At 35.6% G+C, this 22533-nt stretch overlaps 1 protein-coding gene across 4 annotated transcripts in view; it reads right to left on the bottom strand.

The window, feature by feature from the left end:
- Positions 1 to 1165: 1165 nt before the first annotated feature.
- LOC136041769 (protein spire homolog 1-like) overlaps positions 1166 to 22533 on the bottom strand; it is a 90095-nt gene continuing 68727 nt past the window's right edge. For all 4 annotated transcript variants that reach the window (XM_065726535.1, XM_065726534.1, XM_065726532.1 and 1 more), the window contains 4 exons: positions 18724 to 18835; positions 17193 to 17287; positions 7397 to 7534; positions 1166 to 2743 (listed from right to left, as the gene is read on the bottom strand). In XM_065726535.1, the coding sequence (XP_065582607.1) occupies positions 2336 to 2743; positions 7397 to 7534; positions 17193 to 17287; positions 18724 to 18835 (753 nt within the window). In that variant the 3' untranslated portion in view covers positions 1166 to 2335. The remainder of the gene's footprint in view (positions 2744 to 7396; positions 7535 to 17192; positions 17288 to 18723; positions 18836 to 22533) is intronic.

Here is a 22533-nt window from a genome sequence, read left to right as displayed (position 1 = left end):
ATGATAAGTCCAGCCGAAATCATGGCAGCACTTTCGGACCCGTGGGAAAATGCCGCTTTTTTGCTTCTGCAATTTTTTCTATTTATCATTTAAAGAAGATATATTGGCTGTGGGGCCGGGTAACAGCCTCATATATTTAACACTTATAGATTTTAGTCCATCTTCAATTTGAAAGTGGTGCCTGCCTGCTTGCCTGCTAGAACGGAGCTTCCCACTAGAAAGCAGAAACATGGTTTGATGAAACGAAAGCTTGGCAGCACAACTTCAGATACTCCTCTCTGACATAGGCTACATAACTCCACTTCACTTCGCACACCATAGGCTAAAGCTCGTGGACAAGCAAAAACCATCCTTTTTGGCCCCAGGTAAGAGTTATACGGAGCTTTCCAAAATGGAATGCCATATTCATCAATCCGGCCTGAGGTCCACACTTTCCATAAAAACTGCACAGGTTAGACCCTTACCAGTTTCCAGGAATAAGCCAAGATCGGTGGCATAGGAAAAAAAACGAAAAAAAAAACAGGACAAAACCGAAGTGTTGCTCTCGCAACACAATTACTCTTTACTTTTAACAGAAAAAAAATGTTTCTTTTCAATTTAACACACCAAAAAGATTGATCTTGATTCCGTGTACAAAATATTCTACCATAGACAAAAAATACTCTACCAGAGACACAAAAAGAAAACAACAAATAACTTTCTAGTAGGTCATTTGTTTTGCGTGACGGGCAATTCCATGCTACTGTCCACTGAAATGATTTTGCGATACTTAACTGACTTGTAGAGTAAATTGAATTGCTCAAAATCACAAAAAAAAATCACAAAATCAAATCATAAAAGAAAGTTCATACAAACCCTGTTTACCACAAAATCAAATAAGTTGCATAACTGGCAAGGATTGTGATTGTGATAAATGGGAGAATTTTGTCTCTTGTTAAGTCGTCCACAAGGAGGCACAACAAGGAGGGCTACAACAAGGAGTTGTAGATTTAACGACATTTGAATGAAATACCCAGGTTAATTAATGCAGAACAAGATTATCTTTTTCTCTTCATTCTGACATCTTGGAACAGGCTTAGAACTTCGAACATTGGTAGAATAATTTATAGTTTACAGGAGCTAAAGCTTGAAGTTGAGAAATCTTTAACAAGACACAGATACGATATTTGCAATATATTAAGATGATTTATTAATTCAAAGCGTAACGATTTTAATAGTCACAAAACTTAAAGCACTTCAAAACAACCAACCGATAATGACAGTGATGGCGAATTAAGGGAATAAATAAGGAAAATACAGAATAAACAGACTATCGGCGACACATGATTAGCTATTAAGTGAGAATAAGGCACCAGACCTACTTACCACCCACCCCGTTCTTAAAACTAATTTTTAGCTTCAAAGCTCTTAAGAAATAAACAACAAAACGATAGCAGACAATTCGTCTTTCTAATTCAATTTGATAAATTTAAAAGAAAGACTTCATCGAGTTGAAGTTCTGCTTTAAATTCCATAATGCTAGATTAGAATCTAGCATTTTAGAATCTCTAATTTTAAATCTAATTAAAATTAGATTTAAAATTAAACTTGAGTCTAAGCTTATTCTAAGCTAAACTGGTCAGGTATACAAGAGGCAGGGAGAGAGAGAGAGAAAGAGAGAGAGAGAGAGAGAGAGAGAGAGAGAAAGAGAGAGAGAGAGAGAGAGATAGAGAAGGTGGAAAAAAGAGAAGAGAGTGAGAGAGACCACTTACAATTGAAATAAAATACACAAATTCAACTCCAAGTCATATAAGGACATATTCTTTTAACTTAAAACTGAAATTGTAAGTGTTAAACTAAAACGAGTAACACCCCCTCCCTAATTTTTTTCAAAATAAAGAGGTGAAAGTCAAGTCCAAATCTACAATAAAAAAGTGCTAAATTTAAATGTACAATACACCCTTTAACAGACACTCAACTTAGGTTACAATACATTTTACAGCTATTCAGCAATAGAAATGAGATTTGTCTTACAAAACAAAGCGAATATTTTAAATATTTGTACATACAGTAAGGTAACAAGGATCAAATTACTATAAAACGTGCTTAAAATAAACGAAGTAAGACAAAGTATTGAAGAGACAGATTACCTAGGTTACAATTGAATTTAGAACCTTTCAACAGTATAAACAGGCTACTATAGATTTGTCTTACATAAACAGAGATTATTTAAAATTTGTACATTCTGTAAGGTGATAAAAATTAGATATAGCTATGCAAAAACTACGGAAAAGAAGAAAAAACAAAGCTCCGAGGCACAACTTTTTTAATCCCGAAGTGAAAAAAAAGAACAAACTTAATTAGCAGAAGCAATAAGGTCGTGCAACAATCCACGACATTCACGACAAACAACGGACATTTGCCCAGAGTGACTTTTTGAAAGTCTAAAACGCCTATTTAACCTTGGATCATCAGCACCAAGTCCTGCAAACGAGGACGGTCCACAAGTACCATCATCAACTGCTGAATGGGAACTTTCACCTAGTTTGAAACCTGAGTCCAGGGAAGCTGGACCTTCGGAAGTAATACTATGCAATGCTCCACACTTAGGTATCAGATTCCGCTCGGGTAACTGTGGGAAGTTAGTATCTGGGATATTGGCTCTGAAACTACACTTCGAGCACACTTTTTGCTTACAAAGATGGCATTGTTGGGCCCAAGGGCCAAATAAGAGTCCGAAGCGAGCTTTACAGGAGTAACATATCTGAAAGTAAAACAACCGTATTCAGAAATTTCAAAATTAGAGTAAATAAAATATTTATAACAACAAACAGAACACAGAAAGATGAGCATTGGGCAGATCAACAGCTTATCAATTGACTTAATACTAGTTTACCACCTTCATGGACGGAAAAACCTATTAGATCCCAATTCTTCGCCATCATTCCAGGCTACCATAGTCTTCATAAGCTGAGACAATCAAAAATACAAATTAGAAAAAAAAACTCAAAATATTAAACTCCGTTTTCAAACAGTTCGTGGTAACGAACTGTAGTAAGGAGCGATCTGGCTCAATAGTAACAAAAACTCTAAAAAATTTAATTTTGATATCAATAGCTACATCAAAAGAATCGCATTTTAAAGCTGATTTTAAATATATAAGTTTCATCAAGTTTAGTCTTAGCCATCAAAAGTTACGAGCCTGAGAAAATTTGCCTTATTTAGGAAAATAGGGGGAAACACCCCCTAAAAGTCGTAGGATCTTAACGAAAATGACACCATCAGATTCAGCGTATCAGAGAACCCTACTGTAGAAGTTTCAAGCTCCTATCTACAAAAATGTGGAATTCTGCATTTTTTGCCAGAAGACAAATCACGGGTGCGTGTTTATTTTTTGTTTTTTTTTTTTTTTTTTTTTTTCCCCAGGGGTCATCGTATCGACCAAGTGGTCCTAGAATATCGCAAGAGGGCTCATTCTAACGGAAATGAAAAGTTCTTGTGCCCTTTTTAAGTGACCAAATAAATTGGAGGGCATCTAGGCCCCCTCCCACGCTCATTTTTTTCCCAAAGTCAACGGATCAAAATTTTGAGATAGCCATTTTGTTTAGCATAGTCGAAAATCATAATAACTATGTTTTTGGGGATGACTTACTCCCCCACAGTCCCTGGGGGAGGGGTTGCAAGTTACAAACTTCAACCAGTGTTTACATATAATAATGGTTATTGGGAAGTGTACACACGTTTTCAGGGGGATTTTTTTTTGGTTTTGGGGGTAGGGTTGAGGGAGGGGGCTATGTGGGAGGATCTTTCCTTGGAGAAATATGCCATGGGGGAAAAAATTCAATGAAAAGGGCGCAGGACGAATCTGGTCACGTTAGAAAAAAACGTCAAATTAAGAGCTTAATATACAATGCTGGGTGTTCGGAGCCTCTCTATTATGGAGTATAATTTGAAAATGAAACAACTATACGAGCGATAAAGCATATATACCACAACCATAACTCAACTAACGAAAGAACTACTAAGAGATAACACAACTATAAAGCGAAAACAGGTGAAAACTAACGGGAAAATAAACGAACTAAGAGGTGGAAGGGGCCCAGAGAAAAAATATAATCCTTTTTCAATTTTGAGCCTAACTTCCGCAAAGGAGTAATAATGTCAGAAGCCCCGAAATACCGAATTATTTTCTTTTCAAACAGTTCGTGGTAAGGAACTGTAGTAAGGGGCGACCCGGCTCAATAGTAAACGAAACTCTAAAAAACGGAATTTTGATGCTAAAAGATACATCAAAAGAATCGAATTTTTACGCTGATTCTAAATATATAAGTTTCAATTAATTTAATCTTTGTCATCAAAAGTTACGAGCCTGAGAACATTTGCCCTATTTTGGAAAAAAGGGGGAAACATCCCCTAAAAGTCATAGAATCTTAACGAAAATCACACTATCGCATTCGGTATATCAGAGAACTCTATAGCAAAAATTTCAAGCTCCTATCTAAAAAATGTGGAATTTTGTATTTTTTGCCAGAAGACAAATCACGGGTGCGTGTTTATTTGTTTGTTTGTTTTTTTTTTGTTTTTTTTCCCAGGAGTCATCTTATCGACCTAGTGGTCCTAGAATGTCGCGAGAGGGCTCATTCTAACGGAAATGAAAAGTTCTAGTGCCCTTTTTCAGTGAAAAAAAAATTGGAGGGCAAATAGGCCCCCTCCCATGCTCATTTTTTTCCAAAAGTCAACAGATTAAAATTTTAAGATAGCCATTTTGTTCAGCATAGTCGAAAACCATAATAACTATGTCTTTGGGAATGACTTACTCCCCCACAATCCCTGAGGGAGGGGCTGCAAGTTACAAACTTTGACCAGTGTTTACATATAGTAATGGTTATTGGGAAGTGTACAGACGTTTTCATGGGGATTTTTTGGTTTGGGGGGTGGGGTTGATGGGAGAGGGCTTTGTGGGAGGATCTTTCCTTTGAGGAATATGTCATGGGGGAAGAAAAATTCAATGAAAAGGGCGCAGGATTTTCTAGCATTATTATAAAAAAAACAATGAAAAAATAAACATGAAAACGTTTTTTCAAATGAAAGTAAGGAATAGCATTGAAATTTAAAACGAACAGAGATTATTACGCATATGAGGGGTTCTAAAAATACTTTATATTTTTTTTAAAATATAAAAATACTATAGGGGTTCTAAAAATACTTTATAATACCTCGCTCTTTATGCTAAAATATTTTTTAGTGATTTCAACTATTTATTCTACGGCCTTTTCGATTCAGGGGTCATTCTTAAAGAATTGGGACAAAACTTACGATTTAGTGTAAAGAGCGAGGTATTAACGAGGGTACAAACCCCCTCGTACACATAATAAAAATATAAGACTATAAAAGTTTGTTACGTAAGTTAATTCTTAAGTTACGTATATTTTTTACTAATAAAAACGTTCGTTGAAAATTAAAAGTTCTAGTAGCCTTTTTAAGTAACCGAAAAATTGGAGGGCAGCTAGGTCTCCTTCCCCACCCCTTATTTCTCAAAATCGTCTGATTAAAACTAAGAGAAAGCCATTTAGCCAAAAAAAAATAATATACTAATTTCATTTCAATAATTTATGTGCGGAGAGCCAAAATCAAACATGCATTAATTCAAAAACGTTCAGAAATTAAATAAAAAAAACTAGTTTTTTTAACTGAAAGTAAGGAGCGACATTAAAACTTAAAACGAACAGAAATTACTCCGTATATGAAATGGGTTGTCCCCTCCGCAGTCCCTCGCTCTTTACGCTAAAGCTTTTAATTGTTTTAAAAAGTAGAATTGTGGCAAAGAGTCAAACTTTAGCGTAAAGAGCAAGGGACTGGGGAGGGGACAACCCATTTCATATACGGAGTAATTTCTGTTCGTTTTAAGTTTTAATGTCGCTCCTTACTTTCAGTTAAAAAAACTAGTTTTTTTTATTTAATTTCTGATCATGAAAAGAAGTGGTATTGCTAGTATAATATCTCGTGAAAACTATATTTTATGGTAAAAAAAATACGTTCATTCAAGAAGAAAAGGAGGTTAAAAACGAATATAACGGAATAGCGTCATATTGAATGCTAGAAATATTTTCGAATGTGCGTGACTTTTTTTTATCTTATTTGCATTTGTTTTTGAGACGTTCAGTGAAAGTAATGCACCAAAAATAATGCATCAAAATGCACCAAAGCATCGGATCATCAATAGTGCAACTTCCCAAACTGTATGAAAAACAGAGGAAGGATAAAGTTTTTATCTAAGAAGAAAGGTAAAACAGTAAAAAAGCTAAATGAAATAAAAAAAATATTCTTAGAAATGGAAACTGTGTTTTACTCCCGCAGCTGAACCCAATTCCTCATTAAACAGAATAGGAAGGGATCGAACAAGAATTTTAAGCGTAATATTTGCCAAGGGAAAGATTTTCATTACCTGACTGAGCCGATGAAAAAGCTAATGTGATGGAAGGAGGCTTCGATGCTTCCTAAAGCTAAATCTCCATACGTGTTCAGTTACAATCAAGATTCTAGATGGGAAAAGAAATTTTCGTGCTCCTAAATCTTAGGATAGAAAAATTTCCGTATACTCACACAGCTGAAATCAAAATTAGAATCTAAAAAAAACAAGTTCTAAAATGTTTTGAAAACAAATGTTTTAGTTTAACTACACGACTTACATCAAGATATTACGAAAAGTCCGAGTCCTGGGCCTACTAATCTCGGCCTAGGTTTAAGAGTTTAATCAATCAGAGTGGTGGTGGGTACTTCTTAATTCAAGAAACAATAAACCTGCAACGTGATCGATTAAAGACAAAATCAACGCTGAATTGGTATGTTCCAACCTTAAGCTATAGAAAATAAGATTTTAGGTAATAAGGCGTTCTGAAAATCTTAGTTTCAGCAAGAATCCCACAGAATACCACCGAAGGCACCAAATTTGCAACAGAACTCTTAAAAGACGACTATACCTGTCCATCACTTTTTTTTACCTTAATTTTCCAATCAATTCGAGTTTTGTGTGGGTTGAAAACATTATGCATAAGACCGTACAAGTATAAAGCAAAAAAAAAGATTTATTTATGAAACGCTTACTAAATACAGAAAATATTTTCCAGTAAAAATCGTGATTTTAGTGATTTTCACGATTAAGACATTGAACAAATTCAAAGATGGCTTGGATAATGACGCTGTAACGCTCAAAGTTTTTACCTCTAGAATAAGCAAGAATAATATTAAATATGAAAAAACATTAAATGATAATTATAAACTTTTTAAAGCATTTGCAGAACGTTAGAAACGTTGAAGGGGAAGGGATGTGTTGAGGAGAAGCATTGGCCAAACTTAAAGAAACGAGTTCGTAGTAGTTGAGTCTAATACTAGAGTTAGCGGACAAAAATCATTTTACCTTTCCTTTCAATAGCTCTTTTTGAATGCTAGGGTCTAATTTATTTTCAATTTCTGCTATTGTCAAAGTCGTCCTTATGTGAACAACCTCGGGTAAAGTTAAATCCAAAAGTCTGCTTCTGCGGTTTTGGAAAACTTCCTAAAAAACAGAAAAACAATTTATTTTCGACTCACAAATACTTCTAAATAAATAAAAATAATTCCCTCAAAACTCGACATGTCCATCTTTTTTATTTTTAAGACATTTTACATGTATTTTTCGGTATTTTCACGAAGGTTCAAACTATTTGCGATTCAACCCTTCTTGTGCTTTTCTGAGCAACTCACTTTTCGACTAAATAAGCAAATGAAGAAATAAGAATTAATTTTCAGCAGGTGTCGAAACACAGCACCCAGGAAATTATACTACATAAATGACTAGGATAAGATGTTTATTTCACCAATTTTTTTTATCACCAGTACAGTAAAATAAGAAATAATTAAAAGAACAGTTAAAACTAGTTAAAGTACATTATAAAACATACATTTTAAATTTAAACGGGTCATTAAAAATATAACAAAAAAAGAAAACCGAGCCAACATACAAAAAAATAGGCAATACCTGCACAAATAATAAAAAGAGAGAAACTATCGGGATGTTTTGTTAATTTTTTCAGTAATTTAGGGGACAAAATTTTTTCATATCTGAGGGTAAAGCAGCGAATGGGCGAAAAGATAGAAACAGGTTCAGAAATAACTCGAAGCGGACGGAATCTGGACGGGGAGTGTCTTATGGAGGAAATTTTTTCCATTTGATGGTCTGTTATTGTATTTTTTTGAAAAACAGGGCACGACTGGACTTTACTGCAATCAAGCTTTACCAACTTAGCTTTTTCTAGAAGAAGAGAGTATAGAATCTTACCTTCTTGGAAAATTATTTACAGGGCTTAAACCGTATGGACAGATTCGTTTTTTTTCTGGTTCTCCCCAGAAGATACCAGGATGCCAAACTGCATAAGCATTTTCAAGATGCAGGCAGACAAATAAAATAATTTTTTAAAGAATAGGAAGGGGGGACGTCAAATTTATTTCGAAGTTTGAAAAGGGAGATGGACGCATTAACTCTATGGATTATTTTTTTTAACATATATCCCACTTTCAGTTAGAAAAGACAATGACGCCAATTAATTTAAAGGAAGACACAGAAATTTCAGAAAAAGTATTGTAGAAAAGGGGGAAAGGGAAGATTTAAGGAAACATCCCAGCATTATCATGGATTTAGTAGAATTTACTCTAATGTCTAAGTCAGAGGCATCATGTGCGAAGTAAATAAGAATGCTCATAGGCTTGCTCATTAAATTTTCTATAGCAGGTTTCAACAACTGTCTTCGACATATTTCTATTTGTCAGGAAATTCCATTTCAGGGTTGCTAATCATGACTGAAGAAAAATAACGAGACCTAGGAGAGTACCTTGGGTACTCCATTGTGGGTAGGGACAGAATCGTAATAGTGATATTTGATTGCTTGTGATCTAATTGATAGGATCTCGATTCTAGCACTCATGTGTAAAATCCATACTAAATTAAAAAAAGAAAACAGTGACTGGCTTCAAAATAGGTCCTGTCTCCTTTTCTCTTCGTTCTAGTTGCAGGTTACATTATTAGAAAGATAATTGGATATAAAATTCAAATTGCACCCAAGCTTCTTTAGGACGTCAAGTTCCCCGAGGACATAGGGGTCATAGAATTCAACAAACAGAGGTTTCAGGAATTCCTGAACATGCTTGTTAAGACAGCTTAATTGTTCGGATTACACATTGAGATCCCAAAGACTAAAGCTATGTCGATTAGCAGTGCACTCGTAGGGGCCTAAATACGAGCAAACGACATTGAACTGGGGACAGACTGAAGGTACTTGGGAAGTATAGTAACTTCCAATGGTGACTCTGAAAAAGAGTCACGACCCAGAACAGAAGTAGCCAACACAATCTCTCAGCAACTCTTACCAGTCCAAAAACCTGCAGCATACTCGCAGAAGTAAAAACTCATACTTTTCTAGAGCACCGTTTTGGCCGTTCTGAGTCACTCAATGATATACCTAATGTTAAATGCGAAATAGGAGAAACACCTTACTGCCTTTGGGAGTAATTGTCTTTGGTGAATCCTAAAGTATCAACTAGAAAAACTATATCAGGAACGACGAGATCTATAATCCTCCGGAAGTCAGATCATAAACTTCCAAAGATACTCTTTCATTTTCAGACAGGAGCCACTCATTACTGATGGAAATCAAAGAACACGCTTCATAAGACGTAAAAACATTATAGAAAACTCTTTCAGAAGAGTCTCATCCCAAAGTAGGGGAACATCTACGCAGCGGTTCACTTGAGTGAAGATTTAAGGCTACTATTTGCATCTGGAGGTCTTGGACAAAATAAGGTCTAAAATAAATTTTCGGAAAATCCAAATCAAAAGCTACATAACAAGTTTAGATTTTTTTAGTTTTTCGAGACTTACAGAGAATTATATTCTGGAAATATGGACACGCAGACTTTTCATCTCAGGTTCTTGAAGAGATAATCATATGTTCTATACAGGAGGTTGTCTCCACGAACTTCTAGGTCTAATTTTTGAAGCTAGAACAATTCGTTTTCATTAGTTTCTACATCATTTATTAGGATAAAAATAAATGATTTTGTTTCAGCGAAATTGCTCGATATTTTGCAAACTTCAGAGAAGCTTTTGACATCTTTTCACGATCCCCATATCTGAAAAGTTTCAAATTTCCATCTCTCACTGCTATAAAGCAACAAATCACTAATCATGACAAAAAACAAAACGAAAACAAATATTGCATGGACATTATTAATTCAGTAAGTTTTATGCGAAGATACTCAAAATTTCGCAATAGGAATTATAGTGACTATTGCATTATAAGCTTAATGGAGCGCTAAAGGCGATTTTATTTTTTTGGCCTTGCTTATTTAACCCCAGACCTAAGGAGTGAGAAATGTCAATATTTATTTGTCCCGGTTGTGGTCGATCTTGTGACAAGGGGATTACCCTGCAATGCATAAAATGTCTCGAGATGTTTCACCCACAGTGTGCGGGCATTTCCCCAATTGAGCGTAAAGAAAAACCGAATTGGATTTGCTTAATCTGTTCAAATAACGATGAAGTACATGAATCTTCCATCTCTAATAATAATCCCTGTATATGCCCGATAATCAGCAGTCAAAAATCCATTCCCGCTAATACTAATTCTGTAGCTGAAAATTCATGCAGTCGAAGCGTGGACCTGTCAATCCAGTCTATTTCAAGACCACATAAACATTCCACTGAGATAATTGCAAGTGACAATATATCTGACGTCACAAGCCAGCCAGTCAATGCATGCGATTTTGATAAGACTTTTGTGTCAGAGACAGGAATTTCGCATGTCGTAGTTAATTCGATATTATTCTTTGCTCTTGATTCGTTGAAAGCAGGAATAAGTGTTGATGAAATATCTAACGCAATGGCAGGATTCTATCGTTTAGAGGAGTTGAATGTAGCAAAAACGCTGCTCGCATGTCTGTGTCGTAAAGCTGGTAGATTGCAAGAAAGGAGAGGAAAAACAGCTGAAAAGACTACTGACTCGGACATAATGCGTGTTATCACGCTGCTCGCATGTCTGTGTCGTAAAGCTGGTAGATTGCAAGAAAGGAGAGGAAAAACAGCTGAAAAGACTACTGCCTCGGACATAATGCGTGTTATCATAGAACTTGATTCGAAACAGTTCATATGGCCTGTAATCGTCCCACGGAGCTTTAATGAATGTCCAGTATTAAAGCCTGGCATCAGCGTCCGGCTTGATAAGCTTGTTTATGACTATTCCCGAAAGCTTGAAAAAACGCTTTCTTCTATTGAGCGTATCGAATCTAATTTAGAGAAAAAAATAACGCCTGGCAATGATCTTGATCTCAATCCCCCCACTGTGCCCCACCATGAATGGCCGCCTCTCCCACTAAAGACTGTCCCATTAGAGACCATAGTGATAAAAAACCCACCCACTCTCCTACTGAAGGATCCTGTCTGCCGGAAGAAAGAATTTGATAAGACAGGGTGTGCAAATATTCGTTATGTTAAAACAACTAAGGATAGTGTTATGGTATCGGTACCATGTCAAGATGCATCGAAGCTCAGTTGTGATCTAAAGGTTAATTTTCCTGAAAGCATAATGACTTCCAAGCCTCGGCGATTTTTTGGAATTATCAGGAGTGTGGGCATTGATTTTGATGTTAGTGCCTACGATTGGACTTTCTGGGTATAATCGAGTTTAACTGGCTAGGAAAATCGCAAACTGTAAGAGTTATTTTTCAAACAGAAGAATACCTGCATTTTTACATCAAACATGGCATCAAATTCGGTTATGAGATTTTCCGAGTGGAACGAGATCGTATTCAGCTTAGGCTTTGTTTTAAGTGTCAAAGTTTTAACCATGTTCAAAATCAGTGTAAATCTGAATGTTTCAAATGTGCCCGATGTAGCGGTAATCACATTTCGACTAAAGACTCCCCATGTCAAGCGCCAGTTAAATGCGCCAGTTGTGGCTCGAATGATCATCCAGTTTACAGCTTTAGGTGTCCGATTTTAAAGAAATTTTGTAAATGAATGTATTACTTTGTATTACGTCCTTTAATTCAAATGGTGTGTTAGGGAAATTACCCGTACTTCATAGTTTTTTGAATGAAAAATCATCGTTATTATGTCTTCAGGAACACCACCTCCTTGATCATTCGTTGAATCAGCTTTCTAGTCTGTCTACTGAGCACGACATTTTTGCTGTTCCCGCTACACCGACTGGTGGACGTCCCTCCGGTGGTTTAGCTACTATTTTACCCAAGTCTCTTAATGCAGCTATTCTAGCAATTGATACAAATTTTTTAGCTTGTAGTTTTTCAAACGTAGTTTTAATTAATTGTTATTTTCCGACTGATTACCATGATGATATTTCTTTTGTTGCGTTTACTCAATGCTGTTTTAATCTTAGTCGTTTTGTCTCTAGTTTACAGTCAAATTTGCGTACTTATATTTTAGGTGATTTTAACTGTGATCCAAATATAGCAAATGAAAGGGGTACAATTTTATCTTCTTGTCTTCCTAATTTTTCTGTTTTACCGAAGTCCCAGGATTTTACTTATATTCATTGGAGTGGTAGTACAACTAATATTGATCATGTTTTTTCTTCTAACCCAAGTGATCCTTTGCCTGTGGTTACTGTAATCGGAGATTTCCCCGTTAGTGACCACATGCCGCTTCAGTTCCTTATACCCCCTTTAGCTTCTCGTCCTTCCCCAGTTCATTTTTCTGGTAATAAGCTTCCTAAATTTTTTGATCGGGTTGATTGGAATCCAAATTTTAGACCGCTTTACCAAGAAAGAGTTGGGACTTTAATTGATAAAGTCTATATCCCTGATAGTTTGGATTCAATGGATGGTAATCCCTCTTTGACTATTAATTGTCTTTATTTTGAATTAATCCATTGCTTAAAGTATGGTGCTGTGGCAGTTTTTCCTACTAATAGGATATGATTGGGCGCGCAGAAACCTTTTTGGGGCCTTTATCCTTTTTTGGTAAATTTTAATAAGGCGGCTAAACAAGCGTATTGGGAATGGCGGGCCCTCGGTAAACCAAGAGACTCGCATCCAGTTTTTTTGCTAATGAAAAAGAGAAAGGCTGAATTCCAAGCAGAGCTCCGTCGTCATAATAACCTGATCATAGAAGAAGCTTCTTCAAACATTGATAAAACAAGGACAAGAATCTCCTTTGGAATGTTCTCCGAGGCAATAGGCGGATTAACATGCCTGATACTAATTCCACACCATCGCTAAAAGGGTGGGAAAATTATTTTTCTAAGTTGTCGACTTCGTACGATTCTAACAGTGTTGTGTTGCAATTAGATGAAAGGTTGAAGAATTTTTCAACTGATTACAGGATTCCTGAGGATATGTTACATGGAGCAATCAAAACGTTAAAGGCGCAGTCGGCTAAGGATCATGATGCCTTATTTGCTAGTCACCTCAAACTTGCTCCTTCTTCTTTTCTTATTACTCTACTGGTATTTTTCAACCTTTTACTTACTACTGGTTTAATACCATCGTCATTCTATATTGGCATAGTTACGCCTATTCCTAAGAGCGGGAAAAAAGACTTGTCATCTTGTAGTTCCTGGAGGCCAATTACTAGGGGTTCTATGATTGGGAAAGTGTTTGAGTTGTGTTTGAAGGATCTTCTTGAAATTCTTGACACTGGTTCTAATCAAGTTGGTTTCAAGAGAGGTTTGGGATGTGACCATGCCCATGCATCTTTCAGCAAAGTTATTGAAGAAGCGAGAATCTCTGGTCAACCGCTATACGCCCTCTTGATTGATATCAAAGGGGCCTTTGAAAACATTTCTCATGCATCCGCTCTGCTCACTTTAATCCATGCTGGATTGCCCTTAGCTGTCATACGATTCCTTCGCTCTTGGTATTCTGGTTTAAAGATCCGTATCTGTCCGAGTTCGTCTTCATCTCAGTCCATATTAATTCAAGTGGGTAGAAGAATTAGACAAGGAGGAATTATTTCTCCTTATATATTCAATTCTTGTTTAGCTACTGCCCTTAATTCTTTTTCCTGCTCGTTTGTTTCATTATCTCGAAATCTGTCTTACATTGCATATGCTGATGACATTATCCTTCTAAGCCGGTCCAAGTCTAGTCTTGTTTCTAATTTTAATATTTTAATTAATTGTTTAAAAGGTTTGGGCCTTTCTATCAGTTTTTAAAAATGTCAATTTTTTGTTGTAAATTGTTTAGAGGATAATGTCAAAGTGACTCTCGATTGCGGCAATGGTGTTATTTTTCAGTCGTCGCCAATAGTCACTTATTTGGGATTACCTTATGCTGCTTCGAAAAGAGATTTCAAACCAGTCCTGGTTCAGCATGTTCAGATGAAACTACGCAAGGCATTTGGTCTTTTAATTCGTTTTCGGGGTCTTTACCGTCGGGACGTCCTTGGTCGTATGTATAGCGCTGTTGCTCTGCCTCACGTATTGTTCCCGTCCCTCCTCTTCCGAAATTTCAGACCTTCTGATCTTTCGGCCATTAAAGTTGCTTATTTTAAATTTTGTAAATTTTTACTTGGTTTCCCCCTTTCTTTTAGTAACACTGAGATTGTTTTAAAGCTTAATGTGAAGGATCCTGCAGTCTGTATAAAGAAAAAATATAAAACATTTGAAGATAGGGCGAAAATTATTCTTTTAGGCCACAATTTAGTTCCGTTTTTAGTAACAGTTCAGGCTCTTCATGATTTATAGGCTAATCAATTTAGCAAGTTTTTTTTTTTTTTTTTTTTTTTTTTTTTTTTTTTTTTTTTTTTTTTTTTTTTTTTTTAAGTGTTCGATCAATATTTGATAGGTTTTGATTGTAAGTGTTATCAGTTGTTTTTTCTTTATATTATATTGTAGCGTACTCCTCATTTTTTGAGGGAAATAAAGAAAATAAATAAATAAATAAAAAAAATAAATAAATACGGTATTTCATTTGCAAAACAATTATCATATTTTTGCAATTATACATAATTTGCAATTCATACTCGAAAACGACAATGGAAAAACGTAACTCTAAGAAAGGAAAAAAAAACAATTGATTAAAGCATCATAGTTGCATAATAAGGAGTGTTTCAAAAAGAACGTTGGATTTGAAACACCCGTAGAAAATCATAGACCAATAGAAAATCGAACATTTGTGGTTCCAACAAGACAATGCAACTTGCCATACTTGAGGAGACACAATCACTCTAATGGATGAAGTTCCTGGACAGACTCATCTCGTTACGAGGAGACCAGACCTATCAACCTTTATCTTGTTCCCTGAACTTACAACTTCTTTCTATGGGAGGTACACTAAGTCATGAGTTTACAGGAACAAACCCTGTAATATGTTGGATTTCAAACAAAAAACTCGACAGTCTCTCTACGAAGTTTATGGAAAAATGTGTAAGCAAGTGATAATTAATTTCATGGAAGAACAAGTGCTGCCTGTAAGGCTAGCATCAAATAGGCTAAGGCTATCAGAGTCAAATGCACAGTATTGTGTTTCACGTACAGTTTCGACATTTCCTGAAGACAATGTGTGTTTCATTTGCTTCTTTCAGATAGATAAATTCCATTTATCATAGATATGAATCCGGCATTCTTTTTGTAACACCCTCAATAAATGAAAATAAACTTGGAGCAAGCTAAGAAGAGGAAATATATAGCAATAAAAACTAAATGTATAAAACCGAGAAAAATGAAAAAAAACACGACTCACTTGACAGAAAAGTGAGCAAAGGGGTGTGATGATTGCGCATTATTTATTTTCAGCAAAGGTTGGTACGAAGCTTTGGCACTAGTAATGCTTTAGCTCCTGGAAGTTACATTATTTAACGGTCGTGGGGACTAGGGAAATGCATTTCTGGGCGACGATAGGTCTTACTATTTGAAAGGCGGCTTAGGCCGCCTTTCAAATCTAGCAGAAGACCTTTTTAAATTTTACTTATCCTTATTAATTGTGCAAATTTTTTCACTCTCTTGATATGTTTTACTGTTTTGACAACAGTTTTTTACATTTTTTTACTTTTTTTTTAAACTAGCATTTGCTTGTATATTTTGTATTTTTGACACTAAAGTGCGAATTTTGCCCACTTGAGTGTGTGATAGAATTTTTTCAGTATGAAAATCTTATCTTACTAAAAAGGATCAATTCTATCACAGATTTCTTCAACGAAACCATATTGCTAAGTGGAACAAGCACATTCCGAAATGGGATATATAAACGGTGCAAAGCACGAATGGTACAGGATTCAGAGCAATTTGATTTATTCATTAGCTTGAGTGGCTTTAGACAACAGTTACCTTAGTTAGTGACCTTATCAGTGTCTTTGTCCCACTTAAGACTGAACAGAACAGCGTAATAAAGCATGGGCTATTAATTAGAAAACTAATTAGAAGGATCTTGTATTTATTGCCGTTAACTCCCTACGATTTTACCAGCATCGTTGAAAAGACGTTGCTGTGCCAAGAAATCCTGAACAGAGGAATTAAAATTATTGTTAGTCAAACTCAGCTAATAACTGGCCTAATAAACAATATACGACAGAATCACTTTCTGTGTAGCGAATTTTCCAAGGCTTACAAACATTCGGTGCTATTCCGATAGTCTGTAGATAGTTAGGCTATTATAGGCTGTAATGACAAACACCAACAAAAATCAAGGATGTTTCAGTGTACTTCTTTTTCATTAAAACCATTCACTTAGTTTTCAGGTCTGAATAATTCAGTGATATTCCATAGTCTTTAGACAACTGGGCAATCAGAGGCTCTAGGGTGGCTAACCTTGAAAATAATCAAGAGTTCCCTAGAAACTAGGCAATGATCTTAAATTGATCCTCATGAAAGAGTGTGGGTCAAGACCCAAAACATGATAGGTGTCTATCATGCTTAAAATTAAGAGAAAGGGACCCTAGCTCTTATTTTGCTGATCAAAGAACATCAGAGTAATATTACAATATTAAAAAATACTTAAAATAATACTTAGAATAATACAACATACAATTTTTTTTGGCAAAATACTTTTTTCCCTAATCTTTACCAAGTGAATTCGTTACTAAAAAAAATGAAGGTTTTGTCACCAAAACTATATTTTTTGTTTTCAAACATGCTTTAAATATAACTGGACTTAAAAGCTTCTTTACACCAAAAATACTTTGCTAGCATTAAGATAAACGAGAACAAAACAAAAAAACAACTTACGTTATGGAATGACAGTCGTGGTCTGCTAATGGCAGAGCTGTGCCCTAAACTAGGCATGGCACTATGCCTTCTTAGATCTTGAAATTCTAAATTATCTGCAAAGCAATATTATGATTAGAAGAAGAGATACAACAAAAATGGAAGCTTATCTTCAAAGGTAGCCAACACAAAATTCCGAAAAATGTGAAAGAAGATGTGTAAAAAATAGAGGAAGAGATAGAGAGAGAAAAAAAAAGAGAAAGAGAGAGAGAGAGAGAGAGAGAGAGAGAGAGAGAGAGAGAGAGAGAGAGAGAGAGAGAGAGAGAGAGAGATTATCGTCATCTTCTTTCAAAATTGAAAAAAAATTCTAAGTAAAGTAAAGAGCAGCATTAAACCATGAACGAGCAGAAATACAGTCATATAATAAGTTTTGCTTAGAACAAACAGAAATCTCTCTGAATAAATAAATGAAAGCTAAAAAAAACAGAAATTAAAATGAATAATCACATCAAACTAAAAAGCAGAAAGTAATATGGGTGAATAAATGAAACCTAACACAAGAAAATAACTTTAAACTTAAAACGAACAAAAATTACCGTAAATAAGAGTGTTGCTACCACCTCCATAAACACGCTAAAGGCTAGAATGTCATTAGCGCAGTAATAAAAACAAAATATAGTTTAACAGTATTTTATTAAGGTCCCATTCTCGGAAGGCCTATGCCCCCCACAATTCGTGTTAACATCATGGTTCTCTTGGCCCAGGAATTTACAGGTGTAAATTTCAGGTTATTCCAGAATAAGTTATTGGCTCGCTTTGGAGGAAACAATAATATTTCGAGTTATCTCGGTAGATTGAGGTTACATTGGCCCAAAGACTTACAGATATAAGTCTCAAGCGGGAAAATATTTACCTATTTTGGAGGATTTTCGCCACCAGCCTCGATATTTGCTCATTAGTCATCTTGGCCTAGGAAATTATGGATGTCACTTTCAAGTAGTTTGGGCAAAAACTTTCTAGTCATTTTCCGATCAAACTAACCTTAGCTATTGGGGTTTCTTTTCATCCAAAATTTATAAAAAACATTTCAATCAGACTGAACAGAAATGTTTTCTAACTCATTCAATACTCTTCCCTTTACCAACAACCTTTCAGATCCTCTTTTTCCTGCAAAATATCCCTAGAAGTTCCAAGCCGACAGCCAAGGTCAACTTTGCTCGCCCTTTTTTTTCATCTTAAAACGAATCTGTGAACAATGGGTAATTTGCATAATTTGGACTCTTGGCCCTTGTTCTGCAGGGGTCGTTTCATCACTGGAGGCATACTTAGTGAACCTTTTCACACTACTGAAATATGTGACTATCTGAGAATTCTGATCAATGGCCACGAGGGTTACAAAATACCCGTGGGCAAAAGAATACAGTAAGGATGCTGGTTTTATTCCAGTCACTTACAGCCCTAAGGAAAGAGAATGAAAATTATGGGGAGACCATTATTTCTTTTAAAGTCACTAATGGTGCATTCACTTTGACAAGAACCAAACCCTACTTACACCGTGAGTTTTCTAGCTCAGAGGGCTGAAGAAGCACACACTGTCCATTTTTTCTCTCGTGTCTTTTGATATCTTCACTTTGATGTAAATCTGAGTCTGAATCATCCGAGTCCTATAATAAGAGGATAAATCGAAATACTGTATGTATGATGAAATTAAAAGCTTTAAAAAGCAAATACTAAATTTTTATCTGTGACAAGACTTTAGTACGAATGACGTTACGACGGATTACTCTCGTTACGTCGCCGCGTTTCCAGAACGGATTGTGTTAAACATTGTCTCAAATTGTATTAGTGACATACAAGTACCAAGTAATTACAAGTTAGTACACTGGATATTTTTTGGTTTCATCTTAGGGACTAGACTCTAAAGGGTTTCTTTGAATCGGGCGATTACTGACTTGTCCCCTGTGAGTAACTTTGGTAACGGAGGGGCTGGGGGATAATAAAAGAACAAAAATTCTTTGCCATTTAACAGGGTCTGATGGGTATATATCGAAAGGTGCTATTCTTCAACGTAAATTTTCCTACAGAAACTTACATTTGGGATCGAGAGGGGGCTAATGCAGAATTGAAGAATAAATTGCACAATTACTTATATATTTTGCAAACCGAACTGAATCATCCTACTAAAAAGCAACAATTCACAAATCATGACAAAAAAACAAAACGAAAACTAACATACGGTGTTTCATTTAATAACAAACAAAAAAAGAAATTGATAGTCACAACAACAGATGAATAAGCATAACGAGCTAATCGGGTAAGATCCTTGCAAAAACCCTCAATCACCGTCTGAAATTTATAATAAAATTCCCTGAAAGCCAACTCATATTCAGGTTCTACAACCCAAAACCCGACACCAAAATGGACACAAAATAGATCAATACCATTGAAATAAACTAAGAAGAAAGAAAAAAGAACCAGAGTCACAACCTCCAATGATTTATTCCTTTCTTCGTGTTTTTTTTTCTTTCTAGTAAAATAATTTTTCTAGCAATTAATCTAGAGACTTTTTGTCCAACAGAATTTTCGCAGTCTTGTTGAACCTTTTTATCGGTATATTTTTGAATTTGTGTACTAGAGGTAATGAAAGGTTTTTCTCCAGGGTACTGATAGTACTGCAGTTGACCCAGAAAAATATCCTTTTCTATGGCTTGCTTGACTAATCCACGTTTTTCTAATCAAATTTAAACAATTCTAAAAGAAATTCTAATACCATTTTACCATAAGTTGAAAACACTAGGCAGAAAACAAAAAGCCATAACAGGCAGTGTTTTACTAAAAATAGCTGGTTCTTTTTCCCATTTATATGGAATTCTGTTTTGAAAGCATCTTATTAAAACATTAAATAAAAAGAAACAAGTTTTTTCAACTGAAAGTAAGGAGCGACATTAAAACTGAAAACGAGCAGAAATTACTTCGTATATGAAAGGGGCTGCTTCCTCATCAACGCCCCACTCTTTACGGTAAAGTTTGACTCTTTCTCTCAACTCTTCTTCTTAAAACAGTAAAAAACTTTAGCGTATAGAGCGGGGCGTTGATGAGGAAGCCTAGTTGCCCTCCAATTTTTGGCTAATTAAAAAGGCAACTAGAACTTTTAATTTTTTTCGAATCTTTTTATTAGTAAAAGATATACGTAACTTATAAACTACCTTACGAAAAGAATGTTTTATTCTCATGTTTTTATTACACATATGAGAGGGTTCGCCCCCTCGTCAGTACCTCTCTCTTTACACTAAATCTTAAATTTTGTCCCAATTCATTAAGAATGACCCCTGAATCACAAAAGCCGTAAAATAAATAGTTGACATTGCTAAAAACACTTTAGAGTAAAGAGCGAGGTATTAGGAGGAGGTGAGCCCCTCATATGGGTAATAATTTCTGTTCGTTTTAAGTTTTAATGCTGCTCCTTACTTCCAGCTGAAATGAACTTTTTAATATTTATTTTTTCATTGTTTTTTTTTAAATAATGCTAGTAAATCCTACGCTCCCTTCATGGAAATTTTCTTCCCCAATGACAAATTCCTCGATGGAAAGTTCCCCCAGTATATCCCCCTCTTCTCAACGCCTCCCCCCAACCAATAAATCCTCCTAAAAACACCTGTACACTTCCCAATAACCATTACTATATGTAAGCACTGGTCAAAGTTTGTAAATTGTAGCCCCTCCCACGGGGACTGTGGAGAAGTAAGTCGTTTCCAAAGACATAGTTATAAGGTTTTTCAAATACGTTGAATAAAATGGATATCTCAGAATTTTGATCCGTTGACTTTGGGAAAATAATTAGCGTGGGAGGGGGCCTAGGTGCCCTTCAATTTTTTCGGTCACTTATAAAGGGCACTAGAACTTTTCATTTCAGTTATAATGAGCCCTCTCGCAACGTTCTAGGACAACTGGGTCGATACGATCACCCCTGGGAAAAAGAAAAAAGAAAGAAAGAAAAAAAAACAAACAAATAAACACGCATCCGTGCCTTCTGGCAAAAAATACAAAATTCCACATTTTTGTAGATAGGAGCTTGAAATTTCTACAGTAGGGTTCTCTGATACGCTGAATCTGATGGTGTGATTTTCGTTAAGATTCTATTACTTTTAGGGGGTGTTTCCTCTTATTTTCTAAAATAGTACAAATTTTCTCAGGCTCGTAACTTTTGGTGCGTAAGACTAAACTTGATGAAACTTATATATTTAAAATCAGCATTAAAATGCAATTCTTTTGATGTAGCTATTGGTATCAAAATTCCATTTTTTAGAGTCTTGGTTTCTATTGAGCCGGGTCGCTCCTTACTACAGTTCGTTACCACGAACTGTTTGATTAGGCTGTGAGATCACTATGGCAGGCACACCACCAAGCATGAGCAACGGATTGAAAGTAATGTCACCCATATAGTATTAATATTTACCCTGAAGACTTTTTGAGAGACAAGGGGAAAATTTTTCCCGGACGCTGGAGAGGCCATAGCCGTCACTGGCTGGTGGCATCTCATTGATGAACCTTAATTGATAGCATTTGGTATTTTCTAAGTGGAATATTCGTTTTTATAGGGGCTATATTTTTCTTTTGTTGTAACTTTGCACTTACTAATCACGACCATGCTTATCACCTGTATTGTTCAACAGAGCTTAGATACCAATACAGTTATGAAACTCCTATCTTGCCCATGAGAAGCTTTTGGTACAGAGCTCTGAACTTGGCGCCTCCTCCAAGCCCGCGCTCCGAAGCCTAGATATTACTAGAACACCATAGGTGGGGACGAAATTTTGTTTACACAGCTTAGATACCAATACCAGTGTCCTGTTACCAATTAGATATCAATACCAGTTCCTGTCTCCAGCCGCTAGCATCGCTTCCACGCTTTGTGTCCCAAAAATAAATCGTGTTTTTACAACTGTGAACTGGTATGTAAGCTGTGATTGTTCAATGAATATTGTGTTTTTCCTTGGTGCTGGACAATCGTGCAAATACATGCTCACTCAAGTGCAGGTTTATAGTGACATTAATAAAGGAAGTAGTCTTTTCCGTTGACGAATCTTTCAATGTGTAACATTTTACAAACTGCAATCTCACTTTTGAGATTGTAATTTGCAGTTACAAATTTTTCCTGTTTTACTACTGTTATTTTTTTTTTTTTTTTTTATTTCCTTCAAATAATGTATTCTACAGCAGTTACGGCGCATCAGAAACATTAAAAGCAAAACGTGTAAAGTCAAGTTCTTTCCCGTGGAACAATAGAAAATATAAGAAGACAGGAGAAAATGACAAAAACATACAAACCAAAGCGCAAAAATAAATTTTGAGTAAAAAATTA

This window comes from Artemia franciscana, unplaced genomic scaffold, assembly GCF_032884065.1.
Source record: "Artemia franciscana unplaced genomic scaffold, ASM3288406v1 PGA_scaffold_37, whole genome shotgun sequence".
Taxonomy (NCBI): Eukaryota; Metazoa; Arthropoda; class Branchiopoda; order Anostraca; family Artemiidae; genus Artemia; species Artemia franciscana.
This window is presented reverse-complemented; position numbering and strand designations above follow the sequence as displayed.